This window comes from Zalophus californianus, chromosome 2 (assembly GCF_009762305.2).
Source record: "Zalophus californianus isolate mZalCal1 chromosome 2, mZalCal1.pri.v2, whole genome shotgun sequence".
In the NCBI taxonomy this organism is placed as follows: Eukaryota; Metazoa; Chordata; class Mammalia; order Carnivora; family Otariidae; genus Zalophus; species Zalophus californianus.
In genome coordinates, this window is record NC_045596.1 from 176,222,879 (window position 1) to 176,247,306 (window position 24,428).

The 24,428-nt window shown below is 35.5% G+C and overlaps 1 protein-coding gene across 1 annotated transcript in view; it reads right to left on the minus strand.

The window, feature by feature from the left end:
* The window catches only part of TNKS (tankyrase), a 204,797-nt gene that overhangs the window by 49,717 nt on the left and 130,652 nt on the right, over positions 1–24,428 (minus strand). The window contains exons 6-11 of the mRNA XM_027597791.1: positions 18,574–18,668; positions 17,037–17,103; positions 16,554–16,740; positions 12,164–12,285; positions 10,564–10,655; positions 10,394–10,472 (exon numbers count right to left, since the gene is read on the minus strand). Of these exons, the coding sequence (XP_027453592.1) occupies positions 10,394–10,472; positions 10,564–10,655; positions 12,164–12,285; positions 16,554–16,740; positions 17,037–17,103; positions 18,574–18,668 (642 nt within the window). The remainder of the gene's footprint in view (positions 1–10,393; positions 10,473–10,563; positions 10,656–12,163; positions 12,286–16,553; positions 16,741–17,036; positions 17,104–18,573; positions 18,669–24,428) is intronic.

Genomic DNA, 24,428 nt, shown 5'->3' on the forward strand with positions numbered 1-24,428 from the left:
GACCCAGGCCTCTGTGAAGCTCCCAAATCTGAACAAAACAGAATTCCACAGAGAAAGTTAGCAAGCTATGATCCATGGGTTAATTCCAACCAGCTGACTATTTTTGTACCGCTTGCAAGTGAAGAATGATTTTTATATTTTTAAATGATTGCATTTAAAATGGCTATATAAGTACCCACAAAGCCGAAAATATTTACTATCTGGACTTTTGAGAACATGTTTGCTGATCCCTGTTCTGAAGCAAAGAAGAAAGGGAACAATGATTGTTGGATGGGAAATTGGCTGTCTGTTGGAGCCATTACCGATTCAAAATTGAAAATAAAAACTAAGGTCCCTAACTTCCTCTTCTATTTAACTTTATCAACACTTTAATACTCTGCCTTTGTTTATTCTTTTATCAACAAGTCATGGGATAAAATCAGGGCTCTCTACAAAGTGGTCAATCTATTCTTTTTCCCTCCACATATGTATTCTGAAGTGGTTCAAGGCAATTAAGTCCAAAATGTATGTGCTTTCCAAGGTAGGTGATAAATTTGTTTTTAGAGGGCAGCAGTAACTATTTTATAGGACTACAGGTCAAACCCCATTCCCTGATTTTTTAAATGGATCATCTGGCAGGATTTGCATTGCTGCTCTAATTCAGTTTCACAGTGAAAAAGGGTGATATTGTGGAGCTAGTGTAATTATATTTCATTGTGATCCCAGAGAGTTATAGGGAACTCTAATTGTTTAATGGTTCCCATAAGTTTGGATTTATTACTCTACCACCATTCTATAAGTTATATAAATGGGAATTGGTAGTAATTCACTCTCTTGATGGAGAAATACGGGAGATTAAATGACTTAAGCATGTTATCCACAAAATCTATAATTGAAAGCACTGAATAAAAGGGCCAACTAAAGACCATGACAACATTGTTTTTTTGTCCTCCCGGCTTTGGCAATTTTCGCTCACACATTGACAATTCTTCACTCAATCCAAAAACAGGCTTAACAACACTTAAAATATTCTTTATTATATAAGAATTAAACTTCTAAAAAAAAGAAATAAACCAAAAAATACAATCTAGTATTATACATATAATTAAGCACTTAAATGGTCATTCAAGCTGAGATAACCAAATAAATGAGACTGCCACTTGTGTCACAAGGATTCTTCTAAGAACTTTCAAATAAATAGCTATACATACATACACACACACACACACACACACACACACACACACACAGTCTCCATAAGTTTTGTTTTTAACCTAAAAAAAATGACAGATTTTATATATACCATCATTAATTTATTAATCATATTTTGAGACACAATTTTAATTCTTTATATATATATATATATATATATATATATGAAATCTGGAATCACCAACATACATACTTCTGGAACAAAAACATCAATTTTTCTGATCAAGTCTTCTTTAGACCTGGTCTAAAGAAAGGGAACAATGATTGCTGGATGGGAAATCAGCTGTCTGCTGGAGCCATAACTGATCTTTAAAATGATACAAAATCTCTATTCCCCTCCATCACAGTCTCTACCAGCAGGATATGATAGAGGATGTCACCAAAGATTCTTACCACTCAGCACTAAGGAGATTATTTTCACCGAAGTACAGAAACTGCCTCAAATAAGAAAAATGCTACCTATAATGTGTGGTAATATGTGCATAGGACTGGCTTGAGATACATATTCAGAAGGTGTCAGAAGAAAAACCTATCTGGCAGTTTTAGAGACAAAACATATTGCCCGTTCCCCTCTTGTATCTGGAGACAGAAAACTGAGGTATGCATGTTTTTCTATCTCTATCTGAGTAGTAATTAATGATTATCCTACAGAGGGTAATTAGATAAATGATATAAAACCACAATGGCATTTGGCCTGAAATATATAGGATATAAAAGTATGATTCAAACACGCCTAAACAATCCTGGAAACCAGCATACAGACTATAAGGAATTGGCTGAGGGGAGTCTCTCAATATTCGAATCAGTGTGAATAGCCTAGTCTCAAAGTGTTAATCTTGAAACTGAGTTCATCTCTCTCCTTAACTCAAAGGTATCATTGTCCGTATCACTCATTTGGTAATTAATCATGAACTGTTCTGTGATATTTCTGTAATTAATCATCTATTGTTAACTCACATTGTAATTCTACTTTAGCTGCTGAACATGGGTACATCTCAATCTAAACTGGATTTCAAGTAACCTCAGAGTTGAAAAGAGTCTCTGTATTCCTTTAGCTAGAATGACAATGTTCTTTCCCCCTAAATCAGGCCACTTTGAAAGTGAAAGTGAAGAGTAAAAAAAAAATGGTAGGCTTTCATAAATCTGCAAGAAAGGAGTAAAAGATAGGAATCTGAAATAGGTCTATGTCCTGGTGGACAGACTATAATAACCTAGGGAACAGGTGGCAGCCACATTATAACCCTCTTAGCTTGAAGGTAAGAAACATTGTCTTACTATCATCCCTTTTTACAAAAATCTTAAAAAGCTAATTTTGTTGAGTACTGCTAAATCATTATGCCAGATATTATGCACATACCTTGAATCTCCATTTCTGTTATTGGCTTTCTAGAAGACAGTTTTCTAGGAAGTTATTTATCTTTCTGAAGCAGGATTCTGTGCATGCCACCTGCCTATTCAAAAATTTCCAATGGCTCTCCAAGTATTATGAGAACAAAATCAAAACTCTCCAATTGAAAACTACCAAGACCTTGTTCCAATATATCTCTTCAAGATTTTCATTATATTCTCCTTTTCAGTACCTACTGGACTCACTAATCATAACTTCTAACTCCTTTGCCTTCCTGATTGAGTTATTATTTAAAATATATTATTTGTATTTTGCCAATTTCTATATATCTAATTCCTGAGCATTCCTAGCTGAAATCCCACTTTCCTTGTGAAATTTCTCTAATCTCTCCCCCGGCCTGTTACTACCAGTAGAATAACTATTCTCTGAATAGCAGTCTACCTGTATTTCTCTTATATACATCACTTTCCAATTTATACGATAGCTATTCAATTTGACTATGTTGGATAAGACTATTATTACTAGATTTTAAGTCCCTTAGAAGAAGACTCTTGATCAAATTCAAACATACCCCCTAGTAACGAGTAGATTGCCTTGTACAAGCGGGTGTTCAAAAATGGTTGGTAAGTGAATGGTTCACGAGAACAATAAATTGGTAAATTCTGGTGATAAAGGATACTATTTTCATCATACTCGTGTGTATACCGAGCAAACACTAGACTATTATTCTTTTTTTTAAAAAAAGATTTATTTGAGAGAAAGAGCTCGAGTGCACGTGCATGTGTGGGAGGGAAGGGAAGCGGAAGAGGGAAAGAGAAAATCTCAAGCAGACTCCCCTCTGAGAAGGAGCCTTACACAGGGCTCGATCCCACCACCCTGAGATCATGACCTGAGTCTAAATCAAGAGTCGGACGCTTAAGTGACTGAACCATTTAGGCACCCGACTATTAAAATATTCTCTAACCAAAAAATATGCATTCTTCTTTCCCTAGAAATTTGAAGGGGAAAAAAAGTCAAATGCCAATGTTGACAAAATAGTTTAATATTGAAAATAACGGACTTATTTTATCTGTGGTAAGAGTATAATTTAATTTGATTTTAAGGTTTTACAGATATATACAGAGCATTGTTATCCGTGGTGGAATGGACATAATGAAAGCCTCTCCTGTGAGGAATGAAATAGACAAAATAACCACAATTTAATTCTTAACTGAAATTCTGATACAGTAATCAATATTTCACTTTAAAAGGTTTTTCTTTTTTAAGGATTTATTTGAGAGAGAGAGAGCGCACGAGCACAAGTGGGGGGAGGGGCAAACCCTCTCAAGCAGACTCCCTGCTGAGTATGGAGCCCAACGCAGGGCTTGATTCCAAGACCCTGAGATCATGACCTGAGCTAAAACCAAGAGTTGGATGCTTAACCGACTGAGCCACCCAGGCGCCCCACTTTAAAAGGTTTTTAATCCTTTTATGTGTTGTGAATCCACTACGGAGTATCGAATTTGTCTAAGGAGTTAGATTTCGATATAACTTGAAAGACACAAAACTAGATTGTTTACTAGCTGAACTCGAACTTATTAAAAGGGTACTCACCTTCTCACATGCCCTAACTGTCTGAGAAACAACTCCCCGAGCATAGCTGATTAGACTAGCAGGAGCCAATCTAATGGCCATGTGCACAAACTGCAGCCTCATTCAGATTCTCCCCTTCTCGTCCCTGAGACTCAGGAGAGACAGTAGCTGCAGGTGGTATATTTCTAAGCCAAAGACACATAAAGGAGGGGCTGCAAAGCCCATATTTAGGCCACAGAGAAGTAAAACAAAAATACAGTCTATAAAAAGAATAATGAAACTGATGCACGAAGACCAACAAAGAAAAGAAACCAAGCAACTGCAGAAAGAGAGACGGAAAATGCAGTCAAGGTACCCAACGGTTTACAAATTTCTTGTTCTAGTCTTTTGTGAATCTCAGCTACAATTCCCATAGATTATTTCTATGGGATAACCCATATTGTTAATATGGGTTATCTCAGAAAAGTAGTAAGCATACATTTATATAAGTATAAAACAGATTTCCATTTATGCTTACTCTAGATTCAGTTGATCTGTTACTAGTAACTAAAATGTCTGAAACACTGGCCCCTTTGCTCTTTACACTGATATGCTCAAACTGCAGATATCTGAACTTTAAATCTATAGCTTTGAATGCATTTTATTTAACATCTTTGAGCTAATAGAAACTGCTTATCAGTCCACCTCTAGAAAGGCATTAATCAAATCCTTATAATGAGCTAACACATTTCCCCAAAGTGAGCAAAGACTCTTCATCACTTCTCAATGTGAGAAATAAGCCCATTTAATGCCAATTACTATTGACACAATTTCTTCTTACATACAATATAAATAAATCTGTCAGATTAAGACAAATGAACAATCAAAAGAAATTTCTCCATGTTCCACACATTTAACAGATGCTCGAGTAATGACAAAATAGCAGTGCTTTTATATAATATGAAAGAAGGAATTCTGAATTAAACCTTTCATTTTTAGGTGTTAATAACACCATATGCAACTGGGACTTAAGTTCTACTTAATAATGATAGCAGACAAAGCAGTAGCAGTAGAATGCCAGGGTAGCTAACAATAAGAAGAAAAAAACCTGCCATAAGGAAAGATAAAATCTTCATGTCTCTCATATTTAGGCTTTACAGCAATCTTGTAAAGCTGGGGGTTGATAGTGATAATTTCTTTTAGAAACAAAAATTTACTCCACTATAAAAGTGGATTTTTCAAATGAGTCGGCTAATACCCCCATTTTCTTATAACCCTCCTTTTTACTGCCATTTGCTTTCTATCCTTTTTCTGAGCATTGCCTTCTTGCCCCTCCAGATTCCTATCTATCCTCCACCCTGCTCTGTGTCCTGGGAAACTCACTTATATGGATCATGTCAATGAGCTCTTTTGGTCTTTAAGTTCTTATCACATTTGGCTAGTGGGAGGCAATGGCAGGAGACTGGTGGGGAGCAGGAGTGAGAGAGGCAGGGGTTAGATATACCCTCTCAAAGTGCTGTCAGGGGGCCTTCTCTAAATAGCTACCTTCTTCTCCTTCCAGGGACCTCTTCCTTTCCTTGCCCCTTCAGGCCCAAAAATGATAATGTCTCCCCACTTGCTATCCCTTGCTCATATCTTTAAACCTTGCCCACCTTTGTTTATAATTTCTTTATTAAACTTTCCTCAAATTGTCCACTTTGAGTATGCTGTCGATTGCCAAGACCCTAATGAATACAATTCTCTATCCCTGTATCTTTGGAACACCTCCTTCTAAAGCTGCCAAAGCCTTTACATAAAAATTGCCCACTTAAATGGCTTGCCTACCTTGATTTCTCCCTGTGGCACCAATCACCTGTTTCTTCTTCATACTGCTATTACACGCAACAGACATGTGATAGACCTGTCAGTTTTCTCTTCCCATTGCTGCTCTTTAAACACAGTAATCTGCAAAGGTCCTTTCCTTAACTCTAAACTCATCTCTCTCCATATTTTCTCTACCAGGACCTTGCGACCCGTGATTACTATATTGATGGCTTTCCAAAAGATCTCTCTAATCCTAGACTGCTTTTGTACTCTAGTGCTGTATTTTCAACCACTAGTTTTATCTACATGTTCCTATACTCTAAGTACAAAATTATCAAGGCAGAGGAAACCAGTATTTCTCTCTAGCTTTCTTACTTCCCCGAACGACCACCAGTTTCTAAGTCCACTCTAGCGCCCTATTCATTTCCATATATATAATTATTCCTTCGTAAGTGGCTTTCATCTTTCTCTTCCTTCTTAATTGCTAACGCCACTAAATTGCATTCAGAATTAGCTTCAAGTTTGGTAACTGCATAAACTTTCAAATTGGTATCTTCCACAGTATCTAGCACACAGTCTTAATCATTTTGCATTTCAGTATTTGTTGAGTTAGTGGATCAAAACAAATTATAAAGGAACTGGCTTATAAATCTTATATAAAAATGTAGATAATTAAGGGAAATATGCAATATGTTTGGAAAGACAAATATGGAAAAAATACAATGCTCATATTTACAAGTAACCAAAGTATTGCTTGTATGCCAGGTACTAAACTATATACCTATATATACATAGCTCATTTAATTTTTACACACACACACACACACACACACACACACACACACACACACAAATGCTCAGAGAGGAGGTATTAACACCCACATATCACTGATAAGTCAATTAAGGTTCCAGGAAATTAAGTTCAAGCTCACAAAACTAGAAAGTGGAGGACTGTAAACTGAAAAATATGTCTGTCTATGTTATATTCACAATATGTTTAGTTTAACATGCATGGCGAACCTGAACTTTGTATTTATCATCAAGCTTTGAGCAAAGGAAAGTTTTGGCTTATGTAAATATTACTAAGTTCTATCTGTCTAAGTAAGACAAATTAGTTAATGGTATTAGATCTCCCTATCAAATTCTCTGCCTTTTCTGATTTACTAGGCTTAGCTCGGGAACTTGACATGAGGAGGGGCAGGAAGCAGGATGGTGGAGACAGCACAAGGGGGCTGAGTCCTAATTCAAGCACCTCATTCAGAAGGTACTTTTAGAAGCAAATGGAAAGCATAAATTGTCTAAAAATCAAATTGAAACCATGAGTTCTCCAGAAAGGACACTAACCAAGCAAACACTGGGGCTCAACAGTAGCTAAGCTGGGTTTTTACAGTAAGTTTTTACTAACACATTAGCCACCAGATAAACCAACCCTGACAGAAAGCAGCCTGCCTTGGAACCAGGGAGTAAGTGAATGGGAGGATGGCAATTGGTATTTATTGGTTCATAACCCTGATTAAATATGATTTTTTTTTTCTATTTTAAAGTGCCTAATAGTAGGAGTTCTCGATTTAGATCAACTGTAGTGGAAGGGCTAAGGAGGGTAAACTAGTCTAAAAGTCATTCTCTATCACTGATAAGGTGTTTAAAATTACACATGCTCCAGTGATGGATTGAGACATTATTGATGAGAATGTACTGTGAACACGAAGAGCTGAAAAAGATTGAGAACCACAGACCTCGAGTAATGCTGACTGGGACAGCTTATAAAATAATGTTATTTTTCATTGAAATTTCATGAAACAAAATGACTCATGGGAGACAACAAATAGATATTTTCCAAAAATGAAGGGCATTATTCCTGGTTTTTCAAGAACAAGAACATTATAAATGCTATAAGCTATTTTTAAAAATAGGTCCATGATAAACATACAATGCTCTTAAGTGTAGCAGAGAGCCCACTTAGCTTAGGATTTTCTGCTTGACAGAGCAACTAGACATGACTTATACAACAATGCCCTAGTCGTACCCTCAAAGTAGGTAATAAATCTTAGAACTCTGTTCCCTTTTGTTCCAGTTCACCCTCACCTTTTTAAATAAAAACACCAATCGTCCTTTTAAAGCAAGGGTACCCAAATTTTTGGATCGTGAACCTTATGAGTGAAAAAATGTTTTGAGAACTCGTTCAATAAATATATGTGCTCATCTGTAAATTGTAACAAACAATGCTATATAATACATAATAGATACATGTAAAAATTACATAAAAAGCGAATTAAAAGGATGGGAAAGAGATGAAACAATTAAAACTTTAAAAATATTTTAATTACTAATTTAGAAAATATCTTTTGGCTCCATTAAAAAAACCTTAAAAAAATCTTGTAAAAAATTGTGAGGTAGATTTGAGGGTCTGATTCTAAGTTCATTTTCAATAGCTTGTCCCATTGATCACATTAGCTCAAAAGATGTGACTGAGACATGTAGAGCCACTGGGAAAATGTGCATTGTTAGCAATACCTACTAAATAAAAATGTTTTTTTTTTTTTCAAAGATTTTATTTATTCATCTGAGATGCAGAGATACAGAGAGAGAGAGAGAGAGAGAGAGCATGAGCCGGGAGAGAGGCAGAGGGAGAGGGAGAAGCAGGCTCCTCGCTGAGCCAGGAGCCCGATGTGGGGCTCGATCCCAGGACCCTGGGATCATGACCTGAGCCGAAGGCAGACGCTTAACCATCTGAGCCACCCAGGCGCCCCTAAATAAAAATGTTTATTAATTTTTTTTTTTAAAGATTTTATTTATTTATTTGACAGAGAGATAGAGAGCACAGGTAGACAGAGTGGCAGGCAGAGGGAGAGGGAGAAGCAGGCTCTCTGCTGAGCAGGGAGCCGGACATGGGGCTCGATCCCAGGACCCTGGGATCATGACCTGAGCCGAAGGCAGCCGCTTAACCGACTGAGCCACCCAGGCGCCCCAAAATGTTTATTTTTAATGTAATTTACTAATTTTGCTAAGGTTTTAATTGAAATTCTGCTAGTAAATTGCATCTTTCTTAATGTTTTCTAATAGGTTCAAAAACCACCTAAACACAAATTAAGAAATACTTTAAAACAGGTTAGAAAATTCTGATTTCAAGTTTTTTAATTATATGTAGATGAAACAGCTGGGTGATACATTTACACCATTTTTTTGGCAAAAAAAAAATTCACAAAACAGTGGACATTTTCTAAAAATCTATTCTCAAATGTCTTCTTCATTTTTTGAAGTTTCTTTAAAAATGCGTCACTTTCCCATTTACTCAAATATGCACAAAATATGTAATATTTGCCTTCAAGGGTTTGACTATATTTCTTTTTTTAAAAAGTACCTACATACAAGTAAAAGATACCTACACACATGCCATTTGTCATCACAGATGATGACAAATTGTCAATCCTCTTATTTTCATTAAAAAAAAAAAAGCACAACTCAGTATGACAATTCCTGAAAATACTAATTCATGAAATTAGCCAGATAATCTCTTTATGCTTTCCTCGGATTACCAACAATGTTATTTATGAAGGATCTACCATTTAGGATAGTACCCATAAATCTACCCATTTAGGCATGCGTAAAGTGCAGTATGTCACAACAGGCTGAAAGTGAATAGATGAGTGAGTTTGTCAGTGTCAATCCCTTGCTACTCAGACTCCCATTCTTCCTCAGGAAACACCTTGAGCTGACTGACAGGCTGACACATGGACCTAATGAGGGAGCCAGCATAAATCTGTGTATTGAATATTAGTAGATGTTAATTTCTTTATTCAGAAATAAAGAAATTACTATCTTAATAAATTAAAATTCTAATATTTTTTCCTGTCCCCAATGGCTCATCTTGTATGTTCCACAGAGTGTCTACTTTGGAGACTTCTGCTTTAAAATACATACTCTTGAGGATTTAAAAATTTCCAATTTCAAGTCACCTCTGAAAAACAACCAGTTTGCTTCCTTCCTCCCTCAAGCAATTCATAATTTCAGACAATGCCAACAAAAATCGTTACCCCAAAAATTCATATTTCTTCAGTGTTGAGGTTATTTGAGAAAATTACTATCACTACCAGTTTGAAGGAACAAAAATGTTCTTTAGAATAAGTAGCAATATTCTGACTATCATTTACATCAATTATTCTGATAAACCATCAATGATGTTGACTATCAAAATCTATCAATTCCAGTATTATTGTAAAACAATGTAAAGTTAAATGAATTTTGAATGATAAGACCGCAGCTACATTTTTTTGCTTTACAGAAGAATGGCAGTAAAGTACAATAAAACACAGGTAATTATTTTTATTAGTAACAAGATTTAAATCAGCTTTAAAAGAGAATAGGTGACTTCAAATACACGGTAACAGTCCTTTACAAAACTCATTTCTCCAGGAAAATCAGAGAGAACAGTAAGAGTCTTAAGAGCAGCTAGGCTTCTCAATTCCAAGTCTGACATTTTATTTCAGGTGTGTGTCTTACCTTTGCTCCATGCTTATGCAGCACTTCCATGACGTCATTGTGAGCTCTTTCTGCTGCGACGTGCAGGGGAGTCATGAAACTATGGAGAGGAGAAAAGGAAAAGGAAATTTCCTAATTTTGTTGCATTTCCCCTTTAAAAACCAAACTACTCCCTCTGCAATTACACTTACTCTTTATTCTTTTCATTAACATTCGCTCCTTTTCTAAGTAATAGTTCTGTCACTTGTTTTCGTTTGGGATGCAGGGAGGCCACAGCACAGTGCTGTAAAGTAAACACAACTAAGTTAATAAAATAAACTTCTATTTAAAAGAGATACCGGAATTAAATAGCATCTGCTGACTATTTAGAATATTGTTCTGTCAAAACATACTTATATATTTCACATTATGGAGATGACCAAATTCTTTCTAAATATACTGGAAGTATTCATAAGACATACGCCTTTAAACCAAGGTGAAATTATCTTAGTTAAGCATTAAGAGAGACTTTGTTTCTTTTCCTCTGGCCAATAAATAATTATCCAATATATACTTATTTGAAGGTATCAGAATGCTGCCTCTCCAAAGCTACAAATACCCTTACCTGAATTAGTCAATCCTTCATTAGGTTATCAGCCACATAAATCAACAGTTCTCAAACTGCCCCACAGCTACTCCTAGCACTATAAGCCTGTATGCCCAGGGACAGGCAAGAAGGCAACAGACTTGAAGGAGCTTAGCGGAAGATGTATTCTCAGAAATTTTATGTTTTATCCTATATTTATACAATTTTTGTATTCAACTTTGTTTTATATAAATGTTTGTATTAAAATTTTAAGAGTAAAAACCTACTTACTAATGAATAAAACAAACACTCCAAAAAAGCAGGTCAGGTTTACTCTGCTGCTTTACGTATCTCCTGGCATAATGCTGGAGAGCGTGAACATATCTGAACCCCCAGTTCGAGAGCCATGTATTTAAGTATACATACAGTTGGCCCATTTCAGTTTGTCAACTCTTTTAATGTCATTTTCAGCAAGAATTGACTACAGCTTGACTTTTTTTGTGCCAGATATATGTGGGAATGTTAACTGAGGCATATTTAGGTCTGTGATAGAGGCACTGTGTATGTTTAAATTCTGACTTCAGGAATAATTTTACCAGCCCTATATCTGAAACTAAATGTGGTCAATGACAAGGAAAATAAGCTAATCTTTCTGAAAGTACATTAGAAGAAAAAACGTGAATAGTTTAAAAAGCAATTTGTACAGTCTGGAACAAACAATTCATAATCTTATCATTTTTCTATAATGAATGTAGTAATTCTTTGTATAGTTAAGAAGTATAATTATTCTTATAATTAAGAATAATTCTTCGGATCATTGCTCCAGAGGATGATGCAAGTACCTTTGAAAATACTTTAATCTTCTACGGAAAACAAATAGTCTTTACCTAGCAACCATAAAAAAAAAAAAAAAGATTCTAAAAAGAAAATCACATCTTGTATTTTATGAAAGAATTGGCCACAAAAGTTGATTTGTTATAATATGGTTGGGTAAAGACAAAGGTAAAAATAATTCCCAAATCAAGGGTGAGCAAATGTCTATTCCCTCACCCATGAAAGCAATCATTTCCTGAACCAAATTTAAAAATCAATGCAAGCAACATTAAGATGGCAATTCCTGGCATTTCAGATACTAAAGTTACTTTAAGGTTTCTGAAATGAAAATCATACTTTGTGCCTCCACTACTATTATAGACCTAAGGAATGTATTAACAATAAAATCTTACCAGCGCAGTTTCATGAGACTGTGGTTGTTTGAAATTAATGATTTCCAAAGCGAGTGTTTTTTTAACTTTGGCTAAGTCTGCTTCTCTGGCCGCTTGGAGTAAAGAATGACCTTTAAATTCATCTGTTAATGAAATAATGGTTGACATAAAAGATTTAAAATTTGTAAAAATCATTTTAGCATGATTACAAATCAGAAAATTATTAATTTTACATATTGCTCTATTTTACCAATAGCAGCAACAGATAGGACGATAAAGGTGCAAAGGATGTATAGTTAATGAAAACTTTTGTAAAGTGTATGCACTGAAATAAGACTTTTATACTCTCAGAATTCATAAAGATACACATACAAAGATACTCATGCCAGCTAAGTTTTAAAACATGCAACCAAAAATGTCCACCAAATGGGAACCAGTTATAAACAGACATACACTGGAATACTTTATAGCTCTTAAACAAGAGAGGTCTGTACATACTATCATGAAAGTATATATAATTAAATGAAAATTCAAGCAGTAAAAGAGGGAAGACAGGTTGACCCAATTTTTTTGTATTGTTACTACTACCATTGCCTCCACAACTAAATATAGGAAATGGTACCAGGGGTGCCTGGGAGGCTCAGTTGGTTAAGTGACTGCCTTTGGCTCAGGTCATGATCCTGGAGTCCCGGGATCGAGTCCCACATCGGGCTCCCTGCTCAGCGGGGAGTCTGCTTCTCCCTCTGACCCTCCCCCGCCCATGCTCTCTCTATCTCATTCTCTCTCTCTCAAATAAATAAAATCTTCAAAAAAAAAAAAAAAAAGAAATGGTACCAAAAAGGCACTCAGAGAAATAGTCACCAAAATATTAATAGTTTTAGCATAGAAAAGGGAAGAACTGAACTATGGGGAAGTGCCAGAGTTTGATAATTTTTCAAAGAACAATTAATATTTTATTTATTATTTGTATGAGATTTCTTTCAAAAGTGATTCCTAAATTAACAGCATAAATAAAACTCCAATACTCTAATTAAAAACTTATAGTCATTTTTTCTATTTTATAATTCTGGTTTGTATTTTGATATAACCACTTGCTAACAAAAAGTTGACAATTGTTCTAAAAAGATACAAATGATATGTAACCCAATACATTACATAGCAATCCTTGGCCCATTACAGGTCTTTGCACCTGCCTACTACTGAATTCCTTTCTTTTCCTCTCTCTCCTCTCCTGACTTCCCCATCTCACTCCCCTCTGTCCCTCAAAAGACAGAAAAAGACACACACACACACACACACACACACACACACACGCCTTAATTACTACTATTATTGTTCAAGGTCTCTAATTAGATACTCTGGATAAGCCTTCCTGATGTTCCTCATTATTGGGTTAGGATTCCTTCTTATGAAGTCCATTGCACTTGCATTTAGCCTTCTATCACAGGACATATCACAAAACCTTACTTGCTATGGTAGTTGTATCACTTAGCATACTGCTTGGTATATAGCATAGTATGTATTCAATTTGTTGCGTCAATGCTGAATATTTATAAGTCATGGCAGGTTCAAGGGAAAAACCATTTTTATAAAACCTCTTGTTTAGTGGTACCTTATCATTGCTAAATTCCTCACAGTATAGGAATTTGAAACGTCAGAAACTCAAAGTCAAGTTCAAATGAAATAAAAGTAAACCAGTATTTTCAAATAACAAAATTATAGATTTTCATTTTAATGATAAAATTAGGGATAAATCAAGTGAAAGAATTACAAACTGCCATATATAAGGAGCAGGATTCTGACAATTACAAAGGAAAGTGAGGTATTGAGAACTGATTTCAAATAAAAAGTACAATTTTGCTTTGTCTAGAAAGTCTAGAAAAATGTAAACTGAGTCCAAATCATACTGGCTTTTTCTCTGACAAATGTTCTATGAATATCAAAATGATAAAAGCAATTCTACTTTTTCAATTACTCCTTTAAGTTCAGGAAAAGTACTCAGAAAAAAATTAAATGGGCAAATTTATGAAAAACATAAACAATAAGACTGCAGTACTAAGGAAATCAAGAAATTGGATTAAATAATAACCCAATTAAACAACACAATATTATCAAACAACAAGAAGTAAAATATTTCCTTTTTTTTGCCTTCAGAAAAAAAGTAAAGATTCCTGCCCAAATTGACTTTCAAAGTCAATATATTTTATTGATGTATACTCAAGAATAAAAAAAAAAACCCAGAGAATGGAAAATCTATCAACAATATAATGGTCCCTCTAAATGCAAAGGTTACATAAAGGTTTGTTTTTAAAAACCTCAAGGAAGTACTTAAGTAGCTAAAAAGGCAGTAAAACTGCAAATTACTCAAACTTACCCTGAAAACTTAATATTTATAAAATGCCTTAAAAGTTTCTCTTTTCAAATGCATTTTGAAACAAGAATGAAAGATACTTTCAGTATTTTCACCTCTAGTATGTGCAGAATCCAAACTACCTTGTTCATTTGGCTTCATGGAAACAACATATTAAAAAAAGAGAGAGAGAGAGAAGAGCAGAAAAAAAAAATGTGTGTAATGAAAATGTTATAACCATGGGTATGATCAAAATATTGTTTTTCTTTGTTTCTTGTATAATTTTCTTGAAAAGACCTCTGTAATTGTGAATGCCTAGTGTAAAGCAGTGGACATGATGATGAAAACCAGAGTTAGAGCAGTTCCAACTTTGTTAAATCCTTTTCTTCAAATAATTCCTTGGTAGAATCTTATTTAATAAAATAAAAAATACTGAGAAGGTTGAAAAATAATCAGGGAACTTCTTTTACAAAACTATACAAATTTCCATTAAATCGTAATGTGTACAGTGGAATCAGAGAGTCCAGTGAAATACGCTACAAAAACTCAAAATAATACTCGTAATTGGCAAAATGTTTGAAAGGAAAAAGAAGTTAAAGGTGACAGGGGATAAAGCTGAGCCCTGGGTATAAACTAAAAGAAGGAAATTAGAAAAAGATAAAAAAAAAAGTTTCAATTCAATAAACCTGCTGTGCATAGTGCACAACGCACTGTGCTGGGTTGAGGGTAGGTAGATAGATGGGCCCAAACACAAATACCATTAAGACGTTTTTATTAGGTAACAAAGCATTGTGCAGGTGCTAAGAAGACAATAATAAAATGAAAAATCTTTCTAAGAATTTAAATTTCACTGGGAAGACAGAACGTACACATAGAAGAAGGAACTATATAATGCAAGATAACATATGACAAGGGTCATATGAATGGGAGGGAGAATAAAGGCGTTTCTACAAGGATTCACCGCTAAGACATCTGCCTAGTTATAATCTGGTTTGTGCTGGCCTGTAATCTCGTTGATGTCATCTGTTCCAGTACCAAAATAAGTTTAAATTTTTAGTTAAGGAAGATAAAATCTGCTTAAGTTTAAATGACATTATCATCATTTTGACTCTGCCTTTTTCTTAAGTTATCATTTAAAGATTTTCTTCAGGCATTTAAGTCCAGTTACCTGATTCTTAGAATCCTGAGAGAGAATACCAACCAGGGGACCAGTTAAATATTAGGTAGGTGATGCCTAGTTTAATTTAAACCTGTAATGCCCACAGGCAGAATTAAATGTATCTCAGTATTCGATATGACAAGTAAATGTTATGTGGTATCCTGAATGAGATCCTGGAACAGAAGAAAGACTTCAGGTAAAAACTGAGGAAATCTGAGTAGAGTATGGTCTTTAGTTAACAATACATCAATACTGGTTCACTAATTATGGCAAGTATGTCATACTAATATAAGATGTTGATAGGAGGGCAAACTGGATATGGAATATATAACTCTCTCTACTATTTTTATAATTTTTCTGTAAATCTAAAACTATTCCAAAACAAAAAGTTTATCTAAAAAACATGCACATGTATATAGAGGTAATATGTATCAGCATTTGAGAATATTACTTCCACCAAATCATAAACAGGATCTTATTCAAATTGGGGAAAGTGACTGCACTTGGGCTAAAACACACATAAGAAATAGCAACGTGACTGCACAATCCTGCAGGGCTTGAGAAACAGTGAGGGCTCAATAATGTTAGATAATCAAATATTATTACCCATAGTATAAGAATATAAACTCTGTGAGCTCGGGGAATTTTTTTCTGGTTTGTACGCTGTTGTATTTCCGGTACCTGGCACATAGTAAGCATGCAATAAATGGTTATTGATTGACTCGCCCTCATTAGCCTTAAAAGAAAAGTACAGGATCAGAAATGAGGATTATAAACTAGTGTATATGTAAGAACAGAAGGTTAGTATTTAAGTGGGACAAAAGACGAGTTTAATAACTAAACAAAAATGAGATATTCTAATTTACAGCAAGCAATATTGAGTTTGGGATATAAATACATACAAGTCAATCTCTCCCGGAGCTCAGGAGTTGGAGCCATATCTACAGCACTTTTGCCATGGCAATTGACTAACGTAGGATCGGCACCATGGCTAAGTAGCAAAGAGCAGACTTCCACACGATTCTTGGAAGCAGCCTCATGGAGTGGAGTGAACTGCCAGAGATCCATAGCATTAACACAAGCTCCATGCTGAATCGAGAAAGAAAGTTTTAGGTCAGTAATCATTTCGCTGAAGACATTTATTTCACTGTAAATTTCAGCGATGACTCTTCGAAATGTCAATAAGTGTTTTACTTTCTTTAATTTCAGTTTTTAAAAACAATTTAAAATAAAGTGAGTGTTCTAAAAACTTTAAGGCAACAGTGATATTTTTAAAAAAATTTTTTATTTTTTTAAAACTCTTAACTGGCCCACAAATCACGTGAAAACTTATGACAAGTTAGAAAAAAGGCAAGTAATATTCAATATTTTAAAATTTCTCTTACCTTTAGTAGCAGTTCTGTGACTTCATAATGTCCATATGAACACGCATTATGAAGAGGCACAAGTCCACTAAATGAAGAAAGGCAAATTAAGGTATTGCAATTTCAAATAATGTACAGTCATTTATCCAAGAAGTGCTAGAAGACAACATCCTAATAGAGTCCAATATAATGGTATTAAAAATATCTCACAGTATTTAATAAGAGGATATAAAGTGTAGCTAATGTTTAACCTTTTGTATTTACCCTGTGTCTTGTGTGTATAATCCTTAAATAAATGATACAAATACCAATTAGAAAAGTATTTAAGTAAAAGGAAGAACATGTGCTAATTGACCACTGCATGCTTTACAGATCAAGTACCATAGAAAAATGTTCTTTGAGAGTCAGCTGAAATATTCCCACCACTTTATTTCACTTTGAAGGTAATTTCCAGCATAAGAATGAAACAGCCAAACTACTATAACTTGCATGTGCAAGTACTATTCTGCATGAGTCAAAGACTCCCATTTTTGTGGTGTACTTCTCTTCATGACTCACCCGTCATACACCCATCTGTTTTTGGACATGCATAAGGGAACCGAGATGTGCAAGAGCGTCAGGCATGTATGCCCCTATGCTTTGGGGACACCAGTCATGTACAGCACGACAGCTGGCGCAGGCAAGAGAGAAGCACAGAGAGAGCAGATGTGAAATGCTCGATTCTCTCTCTGATCACCGTCTCAAATGCTGAGTTGTTTCTTCGTTTCCATGTTTTCTGACATGCAGAGAGGCAAAGCAAAAGAAACCCTCCTCCCTCCAGGGCTTCTCTTCTTTATGCTGCCAATCACAGGAGTGTAATATGGACCTACTTTACCTGGGCGGTAAGGTCAAGTATCTTTTAGATCTTAAGGTGGGACAATAAGAAATGTTAGCCTATTACACAGGAGCAGACTTACTTCATAGGTCCCCTAAAGACTAGATAGGAAACAGATACAAAATTTTCTAAAATTCACCTCTTCATAAAATAAATGACTTCAAAGCTTTCTTAATAGTCCCTCCCCTCTCCCCCCATTCCCATATCAACCTTCGTATGTTTTCTCAGTTCAGATGTCCAAGATTTTATCCGGATAAAAACCAAATTAGAATATTATAAACTTATGATTTTGGTTTATTAATAAAAGATGATTCTTACATGCCAGGTGAATAGGATAGCTATGTTACTGACTTATCAGAATTTTCAATTTGCTTTATCTCCCTTTCCGGAATGCCACTTGAGTGGAAAAATAATAAATGTAATCGAGAGAAGCAAATTTTAACTTCAAATAATAGAAATTGATAAAATTTAACTAATTTAGGCCACTACCATGAGAAAGCTTCTTTAATAAGTAGAACATGAAAATGAAGTCAAACCAAAGTTGCAAACATGCTACCCAAGCTTCAAAGAAATGGGATAGGTGACTTTGTCCCGTGCACAAAAACTTCAGTGTTTCGGATGCTGAAAACAAAGCATAACGATTCCTGGATGAAACCATTCAAGGGAATAAATCAACACACCTACCCTTTGTCTTTTGCGTGAACATCAGCACCATGCTGGAGAAGAAGCTGCACTATCCGAACTCTGTTGTAACCCGCTGCTAGATGTAGAGGGGTAGACTAGAAAAGAAAAAGAAAAACACATCCCCTCCTGAGGTAAATCATTCTCCCTTTGTCATTTCATCGGTGTTTACTTAGATTGAAATACAGTAAATGTTAACATACACAGAAAACGTTGAGTTGAAGTGCCAGAAGGTCACAGTTTATAACTGGATGAGAGACAATTCACTCATCTCAGGAGGAAATTCTAACTTCAGTGTCATTCACCTATTTCTCCTACTTGTTTTTTAAGGCCTTCAGTAATCTAGCCCAACCCTACCTTCTCTACTTTATTTCTTACTTCTTTCCAACAGGAACCATTCATTGTCAGCGTTCTGAGAAGACTTGTCAGGGTTCATATTCCTCATAACCAAAAACATTCTTCCTTATCCTACTTAAATCCTGCCCACTTTTCAAGTCTGAGCATTTCAATCCCAATTCTAGCATAAGTCCTTCCCTAAAGAGCTGGCTCTCAAAATTTCTCTTGAATAAGAAGGTTAAAAAGCCTCTCTAAAGAATAATTTAAAGAAACTTTAGTGGCAACAAAAAGGACAATGGACCATATTCATTCCATGTGGCTCTTAGCAATGGGTCAAAATTAATTTGCTGTATCGGATGCAATGACACTGACAGGACAGTATTTAATTCTTCTGTTTTATGTACTATATATGCAGTATAAATATAAAATACAGTTTCTTCCCCACTAATTTCTGCCACATTAATTTGAACCAAGTTATTAAATGGTTCTCTGCTCATATTTAATATGGTAATTAAAATAATCAAACTTTTTTTAAAAAAGGAAATAACATCAATTAAAAGGTTCTCTGCAACCATTGCAATTTTTCCACCTTTGTTCATTTACTTAAAGTTCAGATACTGTAACAGCTTTTCACACAGGGTCTAATATACCTTAATGTACTCTCATTTTTCCTGTCTTCTTTTTGGGCCTTGATATTTAGTAAGATTTTCAATTTCTTTTCTTCAAATACTATAAATGGCAAGATACAAAAGAATCACTAAATACTGTATGTAGTATTATTGCTTTCAAGCCATGCCATATATTTTATATATTTTGGCAGTCTCTAAGTTTAGGTAGTAGTTTTGAGCAGTACACAGCTAATAATGAGGAGACCAAGTAGATTAGAAGAGAGTCCCAAAGAGGAAGTCAGGAAACCTGATTATATTCCTGGATCTTATGAAACTGTGAAAGTCATCTTACCTATACATCTCAGCCTCTTCATGTGTAAAACAGAGATAAAATCATCCATCCTAGCTACCTCAAAAATGTGCTAAGAGAAGGTTTTCTTTCATATATAAACACTTGTAAAATGTAAAATGTCATATAAAAATAGATGATTAAAATTTCTGCATCATTAAACAACTTGCCCATCCAAATTTCTGCTTCCAGACACATGTCGAATGTTATTGCAAATAATACTGCCAGGAAATATCAAGTTATTTTCAAAACTGTTTCTCCCCCTCCTTTAACATTTTAAAGATGGTGCTTCACTATCTTCTGGTTTGTATCATTTTGGACTAGAAATTTGCCAACGCCCTTATGTTTGTTCATTTGTACATGTGGCGTCTCTTTTGGATACTTGAATATTTTCTCTTTATCACTGGCTTTAAGCAATTTGATTGTGAAGTACACTGGTATGCCCTTCTGCTGCTGCCCCTTCTCCGTCTTCTCCTTTTGTGATGCTTGGGGCTTGCTGGGCTTCTTAGATCTGTGGTTCAGAGTTTTCACCAAATTTGGAAAATATTCTATTATTTTTTCAAATATTTTTTTCTGCCCTCTCTCCCACCACTGTCCCTTTAGGGACCCCAATTATATATATATTAGGTTGCTTTCAAAGCTTGTTCTTAGCTTTGTTAAACAGAACCAGAGCAGCCTTCAGACTAGGACTAATTTCCCCTTCCAGTGAGGTATGACCCTTCTGAGTACCCTATAGTAGCTAATGAATTAGGAAGTTTGTCCAAGTCTGGCTGGTAGCACCAGAAACGATCACAGATGCGGTGTGACTTGACTTGCCAGGGTTGCTACCTCTAATTCTCTTTCAGTGGTTCTTTTTATCACCCTGTGTGGCTTCCTCAGACTCCTGTTAATGGGCACTCAGCTGAAGACAGTCCAGGGAACTTTGCAGATCTCTGGAGCTCTCCTTTCACTGGCCCTCTACCGGCTAACTCTTGCCACACAGTCTCCTCAAGCTCCTAATTCCACCTTCTTATTCAGGGAGACCACTGGGCTCCTCCTGGGCCTCCTCTCTCCAATTTAAGGACTGGAAATGCTTTCTAGGCAGTAAGCTTAGAGCAATCACACAACTCGGTTTATTTAATGCTTAACTCTCAGGGATCACTTCCATGTACTGCCTGATGTCCAATTTCTGAAAACCGTTGTTTCATATATTTTGTTTAGCTTTTTTTTTTTTTTTTAATTATTTCAAGAGGGAAGGTAAAACTAGTTTCTGTTACTCCATCTTGGCCCACCTTCAGGACTGAATTGGACTTTACAATGCAGTAGGGAAGCTCCCTCCAGAGACAATGACGGCTTTGGATGTAGGCTCTTTTACAGGACTTAGCTGACATCTAATATTATACGAAAAAAGTGACATCTTCATTACTGATGCACAAAAAGATTTTCCCTTTTCATATTAAGAATCTTTTGCAAAATTTTGTTCAAATACAGTTGATTTAATAAGTTTTTCTTATTCTTAAAAATGAACTAAGTCCCTAAATGGATGAATACATATACACACACCTTAACTGCTTATTTAGAAGGATAAAACATAAGAAAAAATACTTAGTTTCTGAATTTTTAAAAATCATTGAGACTAAAAATTATTTATAGTGCTCTGAAAATGGTTATATATTTAGTTTCTAAATTACTATAATTAGGTAAATTAGAAGACTGTAATTGACAAGGTAGGAAGTGACAGGAGGCTTGAAATAAAGCAGTTGTGAAAGAAACAGAGTTGAGGAGTGAGTGTCAAAAACTATTAGAAAGCAGAATTGATAGAATCTGATAACTGACTGATGCAGGTAGTAAAGGATACAGCAGTTCCAGTTCAAAAATGTCAGTGACAGATGAAAAGAAAGGAAGGATATAGGTTGGGAAAGGGAAGGGAGGAGAGAAGAGGAAGCCAGAGGGAAAGATTTTGAGGTTTGGGTTTATCGAATTTGAAGTGCCTATCTGACACCATAGTGATTATGGTTAGACCAACTAGAATTCAAGGAGCGAAGGCTGAACACAAATTTGGTTATAAAATGATGTAGCATTGGGGTGCCTGGGTCACGCAGTCGATTAAGTGTCCAACTCTTGATTTTGGCTCAGGTCATGATCTCAAGGTCGTGAGATCAAGCCCTGCACTGGGCTCCACGCTCAGCTCAGAGTCTGCTTAAGCCCCTCTCCCTCTCCCTCTGCCCCTCCCCGCCCCCATGCTCTCTCCCTAAAATAAGTCAATAAAATTTAAAAAATAAAATACTTTAGCATCTGCAATGTATTTGGCAGCATACTAAGTGCAAGAGGTAACATGGGAAACAAGAAAGGTCAATATTTTGCCTTCATGAATCTTCTTATTCCTCCAAAACATGAGTCCCTAAATGATATACATATATACTAATTCTTCAGAAGGCCAAAGATGAGGAAACAAAAGTCTAGGTTCTGAGGAATCAACCAGAGAAAGCAGACAACTACTATTAAATGTGACAAATACTGTAGGAAGGGAAGTTCAGGATGTCATAAGAGGCTAGAGGCTGCATACTTAAACCACTCTGGAGGCCAGTGGAAGGGAAGGCCGTTAGGGAAGATTCTCAGAAGAACTGTTTCCCTGAGGGGAGACATGAGGATAAACAGAAATCCCTGAGGTAAAAGGATGGGGAACTTTATTCCAGGTAGTACGAAGAGCACATATTAATACCCACCAGACACGGAGGAATGAAAAAAATCTCAGTGGCTAAGTGTAATATGTGAGACTGGGGGAGACTCTAAGAACAATGGGAAACCTCTGAAGAACCTGAAGCAGCAATTACTTAAGACTGCAGTTTTGGAAGGATCGCTGTAGTTATTCCACAGAGAATAACTGGGGGTGGGGTGCAACTCTGATGGCAGAGGACCCAAACTGAAGACTGCAGGACTAATGGAGGAAAGATAATGTCAGTTGGCAAAATGGTAGCAGGGCCTAAGGAGAGGTAGCTGAGCTCTTAAGGGAGTAAATTCACAGGGAGAGTAAGTACAGAATAAAGCTAGATGAGCCTTTCCAAGTAGTAGTTCCAATGTGGATGCTAATTATGCAAACTTAATAGTATCACTAGAAGGCACATACAAATCTCTAAAATGCATGCAATAAATTTGAGGAAATGGTAGAAAACGAAAAGAAAAAGTAAAAATTAAGAACAAAGGATGATTTGAATAAGCATACATTACTAAGATCCCAGAGGTTTTTCTTGTAGAAAAAAGTTCAGTAGGTATAATGTTTAGCATCTAAACATTATATACCAAACTACTATCTTCTGATGCAAAGCAATTAAAATCATGTGGTCTAGGGCTAAATTTAATGAATGGTTAACACACAGTGCCAACTTTATACCTCAATTGCCAAATGGCAAAGTAATGATAAAAGTAATTTTCTAAATGCTAGGATAATTAACAGAGTGTAATGTAGGCTTTGAAAAAAATCAAGCAGACCCATTTGTAAAATATTCACACATGTTACTTGGTAATTTTGTGGTTGCAACTAGTAAACACAAGAAGCAAACATTTAAGACATCATCATACACAGGCCAGCAATCACCACCAGTTGGTAGGTACATCTTAGATTTACTCTTAAAACAGATTTTTCGTTGGAATATTTAAAAGCCAAGCATGAGGAGTGATAAAGTATGGAACAGTTGCAAATATAAAAACTACTTTTTTCTGCTGTAAGAGAATGATATTGCTGATATTTCATATTGTAAAATATTTATAGAAAAAGGAATTCTTACTTAAGGAAATCTCATAATCCAAAGTTTTCTTCTTGGAATCAGGCCATAAGAAAACAAACAAACAAACATATATATCTATCCTTGCCTTTTATGATATAGATTTGCAGCACAGAAAAAAGCACGTAAGAGAGCTTTAACTTACCCAACACATACATGCGGAGTGAATAGTAACAAGCGACAGTCCTGTTCAAAAGTTGTGGCTGCAACCTTAACCTAAGTCCAGGCGGCAAAATATAAGGAAATGAGTAAAGGCTTTTACATTCGGGGTTTGCATTCCTGCCTTGCAGATTTACAAGGTATATGACTTTGGACTAATTTCTCAGTGTCTTGGAGCCTTGCCTTCCAATGTCTGTAAAATGAGAATTGTAACTCCTACCATTTAAGGCTATTTTATGGATGACAGAAAACTGTATAAAGCACTTAATACAGTATCACACAGAAAAAGCACGACAAATAGTAGTTAACTACTTATTATCACCTTATTAAGTATCTTACATACTTAGAAGTTATTTCTTTATGGTCATTTATCAATCCTCACCTTACTTTAGGTATTGGGACTATTTGACATAGCTGATCATTTCCTCCTTCTTGAAACATTTTTCTCCTTGGTATCTAGGACACCAAGACCTACTTCACTGGTTACTCCTTACTCTTTTTTTCTGGTTGCTCCTCATTTTCTTGAAATTGGAGTACTCCAGGACTGTGTCCTTAAATCTCTTTTCTTCATTATCTATACTCATTCCTTTGGTGATCTCATGCAGTCCTATGGATTTAAATAACCTTTATACACTGACGACTCCT